Source organism: Cherax quadricarinatus, chromosome 66, assembly GCF_038502225.1.
Source record: "Cherax quadricarinatus isolate ZL_2023a chromosome 66, ASM3850222v1, whole genome shotgun sequence".
NCBI classification, from domain to species: domain Eukaryota; kingdom Metazoa; phylum Arthropoda; class Malacostraca; order Decapoda; family Parastacidae; genus Cherax; species Cherax quadricarinatus.
In genome coordinates this window covers 23,364,937-23,378,997 of record NC_091357.1, presented here as the reverse complement: position 1 = coordinate 23,378,997, position 14,061 = coordinate 23,364,937, and the positions used below count along the sequence as shown (strand labels likewise).

General features: G+C 42.8%; 1 protein-coding gene across 4 annotated transcripts in view; it reads right to left on the bottom strand.

Annotated features, from left to right (window-relative positions):
- Nucleotides 1–14,061, bottom strand: part of LOC128704165 (mucin-2) — a 67,538-nt gene that overhangs the window by 13,566 nt on the left and 39,911 nt on the right. For 3 of the 4 annotated variants that reach the window (XM_070099268.1, XM_070099269.1, XM_070099271.1), the window contains exons 3-9: nt 5,147–5,271; nt 3,885–4,165; nt 3,478–3,614; nt 2,795–2,922; nt 1,542–1,797; nt 1,132–1,240; nt 472–579 (exon numbers count right to left, since the gene is read on the bottom strand). In XM_070099268.1, the coding sequence (XP_069955369.1) occupies nt 472–579; nt 1,132–1,240; nt 1,542–1,797; nt 2,795–2,922; nt 3,478–3,614; nt 3,885–4,165; nt 5,147–5,271 (1,144 nt within the window). The remainder of the gene's footprint in view (nt 1–471; nt 580–1,131; nt 1,241–1,541; nt 1,798–2,794; nt 2,923–3,477; nt 3,615–3,884; nt 4,166–5,146; nt 5,272–14,061) is intronic. The other variant, XM_070099270.1, reaches the window with a different exon arrangement.

Sequence of the window (14,061 nt, the reverse complement as noted above, 5' to 3'; positions counted from 1 at the left end):
GAGAAATATTATTACAATGAAAACTAAGCACTAAACCCACAAGGGTCATCTTGAGAAATAAACAGTTAAAACTCTACTGTATCTGAAAATAGAAAACAAAATTGATCACAAATATATATTACAATAACTTTGGCGGGGTGATGCAGGGACACTGGTAATATTTGTGTCATCAGTGGTGAAATTGAGGGTGGTTAGAGGCAATGGAATTGGGGATAGTGATAGTGGAGGTGGAGATAGTGATAGCTGTGGTGATAGTAGCACTGAAGGAGGTGGGAAGGGTGGTGAAGGAGTGGAGGTGATAGTAATGGTGGTTGTGACAGTAATGGTAGTGATGTTGATAGCAATAGTGATGGTGGAGGTAGTGGTAGTGGTACCACTGATAATAAAGATGGTGGTGCATGGTTATATTGTTGGTGGCAATATTACCAAACCATAGACAGTACTGTAGTAAGATAGAGGAGTGTCACTTACTGGCACAGCTTGTGACCCTCCTTGATGGCACACTCTCCCCTCTTGTTGCAGTAGTCAGAGGAACATGACTCGCACCGCCGCCCAACCTGCTCAGCATCATCAGCGAACCTGCAAGGAAATTGCCTTAATTAAACTTGTATGTTAGTAAAGCAGAAATTCAAACTCGGAGTGACAAGTTTACATTTTTGTGAATATATAATCATCAAAGTGATCAGCGGGAGTGGTCGTCTCGCAGACAGGCCTCTTACTCACATTACAGAAATAAGATAATATGTACGCTCAAATGTGCAGCCTGAAAATTGAGATATAAATAAGATAAATAAAATTTTATTTCTTTGCTAAGGTTACAATGTGTGTTTACATTTCATAATTTGATTGGTACAAAGAAAGCCACTATCATGCAGAGGCACTTTGGGCAGACTTAACCTAATACTTATAGACTACTTAAGTCTAGACAGGTGAAGACAAATATTCAATATTTTACTCTATTATTAATATGAGGTAGTACAATTTATGATGTAAACATACATTTTTAAGTTTGTGAAGGAGACTTATTATAACTGGTTTTATTAACATAAAATCACAAGTAAATGTAGAGTTCACCTAACTAATGCCACAGCACTCTATGTAGTAACCAGTCAAAACAATGTAATAACTCACCTGTCAGTGTACCCAGGCAGACAACGGCATGTGAAAGTGCCAAACTCATTGATGCAGGTGGCATCAGGGTGACAGTCGTAAAGTGACTCATCAAAACACTCATTCACATCTGCCGAAGGAGAGATGCAAGTAACAAGATACACCAACAAGACCCCTAGTCACACAGTGAAGGAAACAAACATACATATCACAAGGATAAGCAGCATAACCAACAACACTGATAATCAACAAAATAGAGAAGGCTGTTACCTTTTCTTAGCATAGCTCAAAGACTGGAGATAGAAAAATGGCATTTTATCTTGCTTTAAGATGCATTGTAAAATTGTTAGAGCTCAGTAGACAACAGAAAGCAGGTACTAAACAATATTTTTAATAAGGGAAAAAAAGATAAAAGAACACTTATTCCTCACCTGAGACATCAGGGATGGGGTTAAGAGGGCCATCGACCCAGAGAGCCGACTCGCCTATGTTATTGGCATGATTCTGGATGACTTGGATCATCTGGCGCTGGAGGGCTTGACGGACACTACGGCTTCTGGTGGAGGGAAGGTCTTCTAGGTTGATGGTCGAATTAACGATCACTTTCCCACCCAGGGAGTAGAACTTGTGCACGGTGTTGCCTAGGTATGCTGATCCCAAAGGCGTCTTTGACATGGTGCTTGAGATCTGGTCAAATATCAGTGATATTTTATTTCTCAGTAGAGTTGGATCAATATTATTTAGCTTTTAATTTACAGTGACAATATATCTTTCATGGCACTCTTTAATCTTTGATATGTCAAGAAGTCCGTGAAGATATTCTTAGTAGTGTACAGTATACATTTTCTTGCCCTGCTAATATTAACCATGGGAAACATTACCTTGATTGTTGTTTATTGTATAAACAACTGAGCAACACATTTACATGATCTTTTATATAGAATATAAGGTTATCACTACAGTATATATCAAATCTGATGGACAATAGTCCATAGTTCAATATAAACAACCTGAAAAGTGCCTTTGGTGTAAATATCAGAATAGTTCAGTTTATCTTCTGGCCAGAGTTTGATCACCAGCATGAGCAGTAAACACTAGTGTGCACATAATCAAACGCTGTATCATCAAGAACTATGGTGAGAAGGCAGAGAGATACCCAGGAGCAGATCCAAAGACACACCAGTGTTTGCTCAGATCAGAATTGTCCAAGTTTTTCACTGTTTACTTTATGACCCTAAACAGTATGACCATGATCTACAGTAAGCTGAGTCACCTTACAGAAGCTTAGAACACAAAGAATAAGTCACATTACTAAGGTGGAACAATTCAAGGGGTCAAGGACCCCAATAGTAATCTACATAAGTGCTGATATGTATGATAATTTATGTAACTGTATTTATGTGTACCTATACCTGAATAAACTTATATATGTAACTCACAAATTGGAAATAAATCTTTAGATGAAAGGTCCATCTTGGACCAGTGTCAACTCACATGACTTGATAATGATCTATAATGATCAAAATATCTTAAGATTTATCTCTTAATTTGTGAGTAAATTGTGACCAGGTTGCATCTCTTAACCATCCCTGGCCCCTAAATCTTAAATAAAAACTGAGTCCTAAATTAGGAAAGTGAACATTGGCCTGCAGAACCTAGATGTAGGATAATGAGTATGACATACAGCATGTCTGGCCTCCCACTGCAGTAGCCGGTACTCCTCAGACTCTGGGTTCTCATAGTTGCCTCCCCACACGATACGTTGGTCACCCACCCGGTCCACCTTCAGCGACACTTGCAGCGAGATCATCCCTGCAGAAGATATAAAGTGCTAAAGCTGGCCTGTAGCATCACGGTGGTATGGTTTGTTTGCAATCAAGTCAATAATAGTGGACATTAAGGTACTATAATACTGGACAACACTACGGTAATAATGGAGAAATACCGAGACAAGATATTATTACTATTATAATCATTATTAAACGCTAAACCCACAAGGGTCATACATCACTGCTGAGACAAGTTATAACCAGCTCCACAGATCTAACATGTGCTGACACATACATGTGTGCTTGTGTATGAGATCATGGTACCAATTTGTATTGAGATGTTCTTAGAAATGTTAAATCTATGATGGCTATGAAGCATTTAGGAATGGGAGGTAATTTGGTTTGAGGTGAAGGGGAGAGTAGCTCCAATTTCTTGGATCAACAGACCATCAACAGTATCAAGGTACTCTCTATAAAGGGGGTATCTAGATGTAGCCACAGGAACAGAGCCATGATCATGGTTTATCTACAGGTTCCTAGTGTTTTGGGCAACTGCATGTATTATATGTGGAGTGTAAAGGCAGAACAAGTGTCTCACTCCTGCAAGGTGTCCTGGGCCTGCGCCTGGCAGTGCCGGGTCTGCAGTAGCAGCTAGACACTTCATCCTCTGTCCTGCATACTTCCCCCAGCTGCTCCTGACATGTCGAGTCATCTCCCACAATGCAAGTGTCGATCCTAAACATTAAAATATAATTCACATTAGCAGATAAAAATAATGACCCCTCAACAAGTATATATCATTCAAAATACTTTATATATCCACCATCTGGAGATCTATGTACATTCAAAAGTAATTGTATTATTGACCTGCCTATAAATGCTATGTGTAATGCGAACTATAAAAAAAAATATTTTGTACAGATTTTGTGACTTACCTATTCACCGTTTTTTTTTATATAAATAAATACTTGAGTTTTAGATGATTTCACTGAAAGATATATATACCTGATGGAAGGCTGAGTAGGACGACGATTATAAGGCTTTCTGATAGGTCTAGGAGGCTGTGCACGTGGTGGAGGCTGTGTGGGAATAGGTGGCTGTGGGCGTGGTGGAGGTTGTGTAGGTGGCAGTGGGCGTGGTGGAGGCTGTGTGGGCGTAGGTAATGGTCGTGGCAGGAGGGGGGCAGTTGGTGGATAGTATCCTAGATCATGTGCAGCGCCACCTTCTTCAGCTAGGTCACCTTCAGGAATGACCACACCTACACCCAACCCGGCTGTTTGTTGCTGCTGTTGATAATACAAGATGATTACTGCTTCTCTCTTCCTCTCTACTTCCCTTTTATCTTTTTTACCTCTAGATCTATCTTACTGCCTGCTGTCCCTACATCATTCCCTCTTACCTTCTACCAATTCGTTTGTGGTATGTTATAATTTTTTTTATGAATACAGGACAAAGTAACGAAACCTAACCTAATCTAACGTAACCAAACACAATCTGTACATGAGAAATCCACATAGATGCTTATATATGTGCGTTAAGAGGACAGGTTGCCCCACCTCTCCTCCCTCTCAGTAACCCAAACCTTCCACTTGTTACTCTTCACTGGGGGATGCCTTCATGCTGACATAGGACTCACCATCAAAGGAATTAAAGCTATCCTCGTTCAAATTTCTTTTCAAAATATGTATACTTGCAAAATTAGGTGAAATTTATTTAAAAAATTGTAAGAGGCTTCTGGTTACTCAGAACAATGCGGGATGACTGTTAGTGGAACTCAGTGACATATACATTACAGTTGTTTAGAGGAAGTTAGATTTTGTAAGCTAAATTTAATAGTTAAGTTGTCCGAAGATAAGATTATTAAACGTAATATTTTTAAGTAACAGTTTTTTATGTTAAAACAAAAATGTTAATGTGAAGAGCAAAAAGGCACAATACCGTGACTGAAACGATACACAAATAACCCGCACATAGGACAAGCTCCTCTTATGTGCACAAGCTCCTCTCTCGATATGTGCACAAGCTCCTCTCTATGTGCACAAGCTTCTCTCTCCTATGTGCACAAGCTTCTCTCTCCTATGTGCACAAGCTCCTCTCATGTGCACAAGCTCCTCTGTCCAATGTGCACAAGCTCCTCTCTCCTATGTGCATGTTATTTGTGTCTAATGTAAAGAGACTGTATCGTCAAATGAGATACTCTGCCATTCCCCAGGCGTTGTATGAGCCTTACAAGTTTAACACTTCCCCCTGAAGATAACAATGATCACCTGTGGGAGGATATATGTGTTGGTAGCAGCAGTGGGAAACAGGTCGAAGTAAGTCTTGCGTCCATCGATGGAAACAAAGCCTTCAGCGCCGTCTGCTGGAGTGGTTACCAGGGCTTCCTGCAACCCTGTGGAAATGGTACACACGTTATATATAGTGTGACTGTGTGGGCAGAGTATATACTGTATATTGCTACACATACTGTGTGTGTATATGTGCAGGGAGAGTACACATTGTTATATATACTGTGACTATGTGGGCAGAGTATATACTGTATATTGCTACACATACTGTGTGTATATGTGCAGGGAGAGTACACATTGTTATATATACTGTGACTATGTGGGCAGAGTATATACTGTATGTTGCTGCACATACTGTATGTGTATGTGCAGGGAGAGTACACATTGTTATATATACTGTGACTATGTGGGCAGAGTATATACTGTATGTTGCTGCACATACTGTATGTGTATGTGCAGGGAGAGTACACATTGTTATATATACTGTGACTATGTGGGCAGAGTATATACTGTATATTGCTACACATACTGTGTGTGTGTGTGTGCAGAGAGAGTACATATATTGTTATATATATTTTAACTATGCGAGAAGAATACATACGTTGCTACCTATAAGGAAATAAACCACATTGATGTTATTAAGTTATAGTAGGTTAACTAAATAATGTACCACCGCATGTAGGTGTCAACAACATGTGTGCTCTCAAGAGCATTGATAAAAAAATTGTATGTTATGAAAGCGATACCTAAATAAAAACACACATATAATGTAACTGTAGGAGTGTGCATATGCTACTACATATACTGTGACTGTAGGAGTGTACATATGCTACTACATATACTGTGACTAGGAGTGTACAAATACTGTGACTATAGGAGTGTACATATACTACTACAAATACTGTGACTATGGGGGATGTATGTATACTGCTACATATACTGATTGTGAAGTGTGAGGAAGACTATTGTTACCAATGACTGAGAAACATATACATGGTAACTTCACCTGTATGGTACATATATATGTTAGATAAGACCCAGACAAGTTGTATACATAGTACTTGTGGTTGTGTAGAGATTATACATGATAACTGTAGCTGTATACAGATAGGGTAGTCAATGTGTATGCACACAGTGAGACAAGCACTCACATTCATCATCCAGCCACCTGCTCTATATTGATTTATGATAATTTACAAGTGATGCACGTGAAGATGTATAACTCACGTACATGCAGGTACGCGTGTGTGTGTGTGTGTGTGTACTCACCTAGTTGAGGTTGCGGGGGTCGAGTCCGAGCTCCTGGCCCCGCCTCTTCACTGATCGCTACTAGGTCACTCTCCCTGAGCCGTGAGCTTTATCATACCTCTGCTTAAAGCTATGTATGGATCCTACCTCCACTACATCGCTTCCCAAACTATTCCACTTACTGACTACTCTGTGGCTGAAGAAATACTTCCTAACATCCCTGTGATTCATCTGTGTCTTCAGCTTCCAACTGTGTCCCCTTGTTACTGTGTCCAATCTCTGGAACATCCTGTCTTTGTCCACCTTGTCAATTCCTCTCAGTATTTTGTATGTCGTTATCATGTCCCCCCTATCTCTCCTGTCCTCCAGTGTCGTCAGGTTGATTTCCCTTAACCTCTCCTCGTAGGACATACCTCTTAGCTCTGGGACTAGTCTTGTTGCAAACCTTTGCACTTTCTCTAGTTTCTTTACGTGCTTGGCTAGGTGTGGGTTCCAAACTGGTGCCGCATACTCCAATATGGGCCTAACGTACACGGTGTACAGGGTCCTGAATGATTCCTTATTAAGATGTCGGAATGCTGTTCTGAGGTTTGCTAGGCGCCCATATGATGCAGCAGTTATTTGGTTGATGTGCGCTTCAGGAGATGTGCCTGGTGTTATACTCACCCCAAGATCTTTTTCCTTGAGTGAGGTTTGTAGTCTCTGGCCCCCTAGACTGTACTCCGTCTGCGGTCTTCTTTGCCCTTCCCCAATCTTCATGACTTTGCACTTGGTGGGATTGAACTCCAGGAGCCAATTGCTGGACCAGGTCTGCAGCCTGTCCAGATCCCTTTGTAGTTCTGCCTGGTCTTCGATCGAGTGAATTCTTCTCAACTTCACGTCATCTGCAAACAGGGACACCTCAGAGTCTATTCCTTCCGTCATGTCGTTTACAAATACCAGAAACAGCACTGGTCCTAGGACTGACCCCTGTGGGACCCCGCTGGTCACAGGTGCCCACTCTGACACCTCGCCACGTACCATGACTCACTGCTGTCTTCCTGACAAGTATTCCCTGATCCATTGTAGTGCCTTCCCTGTTATCCCTGCTTGGTCCTCCAGTTTTTGCACCAATCTCTTGTGTGGAACTGTCAGACGCCTTCTTGCAGTCCAAGAATGTGTGTGTGTGTGTGTGTGTGTGTGTGTGTGTGTGTGTGTGTGTGTGTGTGTGTGTGTGTGTGTGTGTGTGTGTAGTGAGGTAGGGAGGGAGGGATGGTGTGTAGAGAGAATAGCTCTCACTATGGAGAAAGTAATCCCCCCTGCCCTCCTCTCCTCTCACCATTACACACTGATGGCTTCACTGTTCCTGGATACTAAGTATCAAGTAATAGACAAAAAATATTCGTGAAACTATCGTCAGCTGACCATAAAACACCAGTGCTTTCACTGTACGTACACACACACACACACACACACACACACACACACACACACACACACACACACACACACACACACACACACACACACACACACACACACACACACACACACACACACACACACACACACACACACACACACACACACACACACACACACACACACACACACACACACACATAGTAGGAAGTATTTCTTCAGTCATAGAGTTGTAAGGCAGTGGAATAGCCTAGAAAATGACGTAGTGGAGGCAGGAACCATACACAGTTTTAAGACGAGGTTTGATAAAGCTCATGGAGCGGGGAGAGAGAGGGTCTAGTAGCAACCGGTGAAGAGGCGGGGCCAGGAGCTAGGACTCGACCCCTGCAACCACAAATAGGTGAGTACAAATAGGTGAGTACACACACACTGCGTGGAATAGATAAGGTGGACAGATACAGGATGTTCCAGAGAGGGGACACAGACACAGTGTCATAATTGGAAGCTGAACACTCAGACGAGTCACAGGGATGTTAGGAAGTATTTCTTCAGTCACAGATTCGTCAGGAAGTGGAATAGACTAGCAAGTGATGTTTACCTGGAGTTTACCTGGAGAGAGTTCCGGGATGTAGTGGAGGCAGGAACCATACATAGCTTTAAGACGAGGTATGACAAAGCTCAGGGAGCAGAGAGAGAGAGAGAGAGAGAGAGAGAGAGAGAGAGAGAGAGAGAGAGAGAGAGAGAGAGAGAGAGAGAGAGAGAGAGAGAGAGAGAGAGAGAGAGAGGACCTAGTAGCGATCAGTGAAGAGGCGGGGCCAGGAGCTGAGTCTCAACCCCTGCAACCACAATTAGGTGAGTACACACACACACAGATGAATCACAGGGATGTTAGGAAGTATTTCTTCAGCCACAGAGTAGTCAGGAAGTGGAATAGTTTGGGAAGCGATGTAGTGGAGGCAGGATCCATACATAGTTTTAAGCAGAGGTATGATAAAGCTCACGGTTCAGGGAGAATGACCCACCAGTAGCGACCAGTGAAGAGGCGGGGCCAAGAACTAGGACTCGATCCCTGCAACCTCAATTAGGTGAGTACACACACACACACACACAGGGGGAGAGAGGACCTAGTAGCGGTCGGTGAAGAGGCGGGGCCAGGAGCTGAGTCTCGACCCCTGCAACCACAATTAGGTGAATTAGGCGAGTACACACACACGGACAAAGACAGGATGTTCCAGAGATGAGACACAGCAACAAGGGGACACAGTTGGAAGTTGAAGACACAGATGAATCACAGGGATGTTAGGAAGTATTTCTTCAGCCACAGAGTAGTCAGGAAGTGGAATAGTTTGGGAAGCGATGTAGTGGAGGCACGATCCATACGTAGCTTTAAGCAGAGGTATAATAATGCTCACGGTGCAGGGAGTGACCTAGTAGCGACCAGTGAAGAGGCGGGGCCAGGAGCTTGGACTCGACCCCTGCAACCTCAACTAGGTGAATACAACTAGGTGAGTACACACACACACACACATACACACACACAGTTTGGGGAGCGATGTAGTGGAGGCAGGATCCATTCACAGCTTTAAGCAGAGGTATGCTAAAGCTCATGGTTCAGGGAGAGTGACCTAGTAGCGGCCAGTGAAGAGGCGGGGCCGGGAGCTATGACTCGACTCCTGCAACCACAATTAGGTGAGTACAACTAGGCGAGTACACACACACACACGAATGGCTCCTGGAGTTTAACCCAACCAAGTGCAAAGTTATGAAGATTGGGGAAGGGCAAAGAAGACCGCAAATAAAAATACAGGCGGAAAACCTCACTCGGCGTGAGTATCATACCGAGCATGTCCTCTGAGGAGCATGTCCTCTGAGGGGCATATCAGCCAAATAATTGATCCAGCCAATGTGCGTCTGACAAATCTAAGAATAGCGTTTCGACATCTAAGGAGTCATTCACGACACTATACCATGTACGTCAAGCCCCTACTGGAGTACGCAGCACCAGTAAGGAACCCACACCTGGTCACGCATATCAAAAAAAATGGAAAAAGTGCAAAGGTTTGCAACAAGACTAGTCCCGGAGATAAGGGTGTATGTCCTGTGAGGAGAAGTTAAGGGAGCTCAACCTGATGACACTGGAGGACAGGGGGATTAGAGGGGGATATGATAACGACGTACAAAATACCGAGAGGAATTGAGAAGGTGAACAGGGACAGCATGTTTCAGAAACGAGGAACAGGAACAAGAGGGCACAGCAGCTAGAAGTAGGAAGCTCAGAGGAGTCACAGATATTAGGAAGTATTTCTTCAATCTTAGATTTGTTATGAAGTAGAGTAATCTGGAGAGTGAAGTGGTAAAGGCGGGATCCATGCTTCAAGAAGAGGTACGATACAGCTCCTGAAGCCAGGAGCGAACCTAGTAACAACCAACAAAGAGGCAGGGCAAGGAACTATGAATCGACCCCCGAAACCACAAATAGGTGAGTACACATACATCTGAGAGATATGTAAACAGGAAGAAGAGGGCCCAGCATGCTACTCTGGAGGACATAATTGATTGGATAGTTGAAAAAAAACATAATTTATTAATACGTACTGTTTGATAGTTATGTAGCATTTGAAGTGGCTATATGTGTGCTCTCTGGGTGTGTATTAATTATATTTGTAGTAACAATATCGCTGATGTTACTACTACGACTACAGTGGTCAACCGTATCAAATAGTAATAACAATAACACAATCATTATATGTGGTAAACCCTGTATGGATCATATAGCAAAACTATCCAGACAGACATAAATAAACAGTTCAACAGGATCCAATTTGTTTCCAAGTGCTATAATAATAATAATAATGTCTATTTCTACAAATATATGTACAAGGTGTACAAGCCTAGTTGACGTCACTGACATACTACTATATAAGAAGACCCTTGTTATGCAGAGCATTTCCAGCACATTAGGTCAGTTTTGTCCCCAGGATGCGACCCACACCAGTCCACTAACACCCGGATACCTATTTTACTGATAGGTAAATATGGACAGCAGATGTCTTAAGGAAACCCGTCCTAATGTTTCCACCCATACCGGGGATTGAACCCCGGACCAAAGTGTGTGTACCCGATTACGCTACCAATCAAGCTACGGGACACGCTCGATTACACCTGAGTGTGAATCTGATTCTCAGATATTTTTATAGTATGGGTAGACGGGTTAAAGGCGTCCATATAATGTAATTTAAGAGGATAATTAAAAAAAGTCATCAACCTAGCATGCCTAGGCGTGCTAGTAGATTTCTTTGTAATTAATATCTTATAATATGCAAACCAAACATTGTAAACTCTGCAAGGAAATAAAAATTTTCATTTTCAAAAGAGGGGTATTCCCCCTTCCCCAACCCCCTTTACCCCTCACCTCCATCTCTCCCCCTTGAACGGTACCCGGAAGTTATCAATGTTCGTATCCAGTCATTGTGGCGTCATACCCACACACCGTAACATCTTCCTCTTCAATTTTGCCAACACTGTCGTTTAAAATTGTTAATATGCTGTCTATCAAGCAATTATCTATCTGCTTTCAGCAATTATGTTACAAGTTATGGCTCACACAGAAGACGATGGTCACGGAATCGAACACTCATTTAGATACAGTGACCGACGGCTTCTCGCTTGTCATATATATATAATATATATATATATATATATATATATATATATATATATATATATATATATATATATATATATATATATATATATATATATATATATATATATATATATATATATATATATATGTATGTATATAGTTTGTCAGGATTAGCATAACTTCTAATATATCTCAAACGTAAGTTATAATCTCGTTTATTCAAGTGGTTCTCGTTAAGTTACGATTATAGATTAGATAAAAGAAGTGATGAATCTGATTCGGTTGATTTATCAACTTTGTGAACACAAGATGAAGTATCAACATAGAAGTGTATATTTGAGGCCACATGTGGCAGTGGAAAGTGGAGCAGTAATGTAGTCTGTTACTGCTGCTCTTACTGCTCTTGTCTGCTGCTCTTACTGATCTTGTCTGCTGCTCTTACTGATCTTGTCTGCTGCTCTTACTGCTCTTGTCTGCTGCTCTTACTGCTCTTGTCTGCTGCTCTTACTGATCTTGTCTGCTGCTCTTACTGATCTTGTCTGCTGCTCTTACTGCTCTTGTCTGCTGCTCTTACTGCTCTTGTCTGCTGCTCTTACTGCTCCTGTCTGCTGCTCTTACTGCTCTTGTCTGCTGCTCTTACTGCTCTTGTCTGCTGCTCTTACTGCTCTTGTCTGCTGCTCTTACTGATCTTGTCTGCTGCTCTTACTGCTCTTGTCTGCTGCTCTTACTGATCTTGTCTGCTGCTCTTACTGCTCCTGTCTGCTGCTCTTACTGATCTTGTCTGCTGCTCTTACTGATCTTGTCTGCTGCTCTTACTGCTCTTGTCTGCTGCTCTTACTGATCTTGTCTGCTGCTCTTACTGATCGTGTCTGCTGCTCTTACTGCTCTTGTCTGTGCTCTTACTTATCTTGTCTGCTGCTCTTACTGATCTTGTCTGCTGCTCTTACTGATCTTGTCTGCTGCTCTTACTGATCTTGTCTGCTGCTCTTACTGATCTTGTCTGCTGCTCTTAATGATCTTGTCTGCTGCTCTCACTGCTCTTGTCTGCTGCTCTTACTGATCTTGTCTGCTGCTCTTACTGCTGTCTGCTGCTCTTACTGATCTTGTCTGCTGCTCTTACTGCTTTTGTCTGCTGCTCTTACTGCTCTTGTCTGCTGCTCTTACTGATCTTGTCTGCTGCTCTTACTGATCGTGTCTGCTGCTCTTACTGATCATGTCTGCTGCTCTTACTGATCTTGTCTGCTGCTCTTACTGATCGTGTCTGCTGCTCTTACTGATCATGTCTGCTGCTCTTACTGCTCTTGTCTGCTGCTCTTACTGCTCTTGTCTGCTGCACTTACTGAACTTGTCTGCTGCTCTTGCTGATCATGTCTGCTGCTCTTACTGATCGTGTCTGCTGCTCTTACTGATCTTGTCTGCTGCTCTTACTGATCTTGTCTGCTGCTCTTACTGATCTTGTCTGCTGCTCTTACTGCTCTTGTCTGCTGCTCTTACTGATCTTGTCTGCTGCTCTTACTGATCTTGTCTGCTGCTCTTACTGATCATGTCTGCTGCTCTTACTGCTCTTGTCTGCTGCTCTTACTGATCATGTCTGCTGCTCTTACTGATCGTGTCTGCTGCTCTTGCTGATCTTGTCTGCTGCTCTTACTGATCTTGTCTGCTGCTCTTACTGATCTTGTCTGCTGCTCTTACTGATCTTGTCTGCTGCTCTTACTGATCTTGTCTGCTGCTCTTACTGCTCTTGTCTGCTGCTCTTACTGATCTTGTCTGCTGCTCTTACTGATCTTGTCTGCTGCTCTTACTGATCATGTCTGCTGCTCTTACTGCTCTTGTCTGCTGCTCTTACTGATCATGTCTGCTGCTCTTACTGCTCTTGTCTGCTGCTCTTACTGCTCTTGTCTGCTGCACTTACTGAACTTGTCTGCTGCTCTTGCTGATCATGTCTGCTGCTCTTACTGATCGTGTCTGCTGCTCTTACTGATCTTGTCTGCTGCTCTTACTGATCTTGTCTGCTGCTCTTACTGATCTTGTCTGCTGCTCTTACTGCTCTTGTCTGCTGCTCTTACTGATCTTGTCTGCTGCTCTTACTGATCTTGTCTGCTGCTCTTACTGATCATGTCTGCTGCTCTTACTGCTCTTGTCTGCTGCTCTTACTGATCATGTCTGCTGCTCTTACTGATCGTGTCTGCTGCTCTTGCTGATCTTGTCTGCTGCTCTTACTGATCTTGTCTGCTGCTCTTACTGATCTTGTCTGCTGCTCTTACTGATCTTGTCTGCTGCTCTTACTGATCTTGTCTGCTGCTCTTACTGCTCTTGTCTGCTGCTCTTACTGATCTTGTCTGCTGCTCTTACTGATCTTGTCTGCTGCTCTTACTGATCATGTCTGCTGCTCTTACTGCTCTTGTCTGCTGCTCTTACTGATCATGTCTGCTGCTCTTACTGCTCTTGTCTGCTGCTCTTACTGATCTTGTCTGCTGCTCTTACTGATCATGTCTGCTGCTCTTACTGCTCTTGTCTGCTGCTCTTACTGATCTTGTCTGCTGCTCTTACTGATCATGTCTGCTGCTCTTACTGATCTTGTCTGCTGCTCTTACTGATC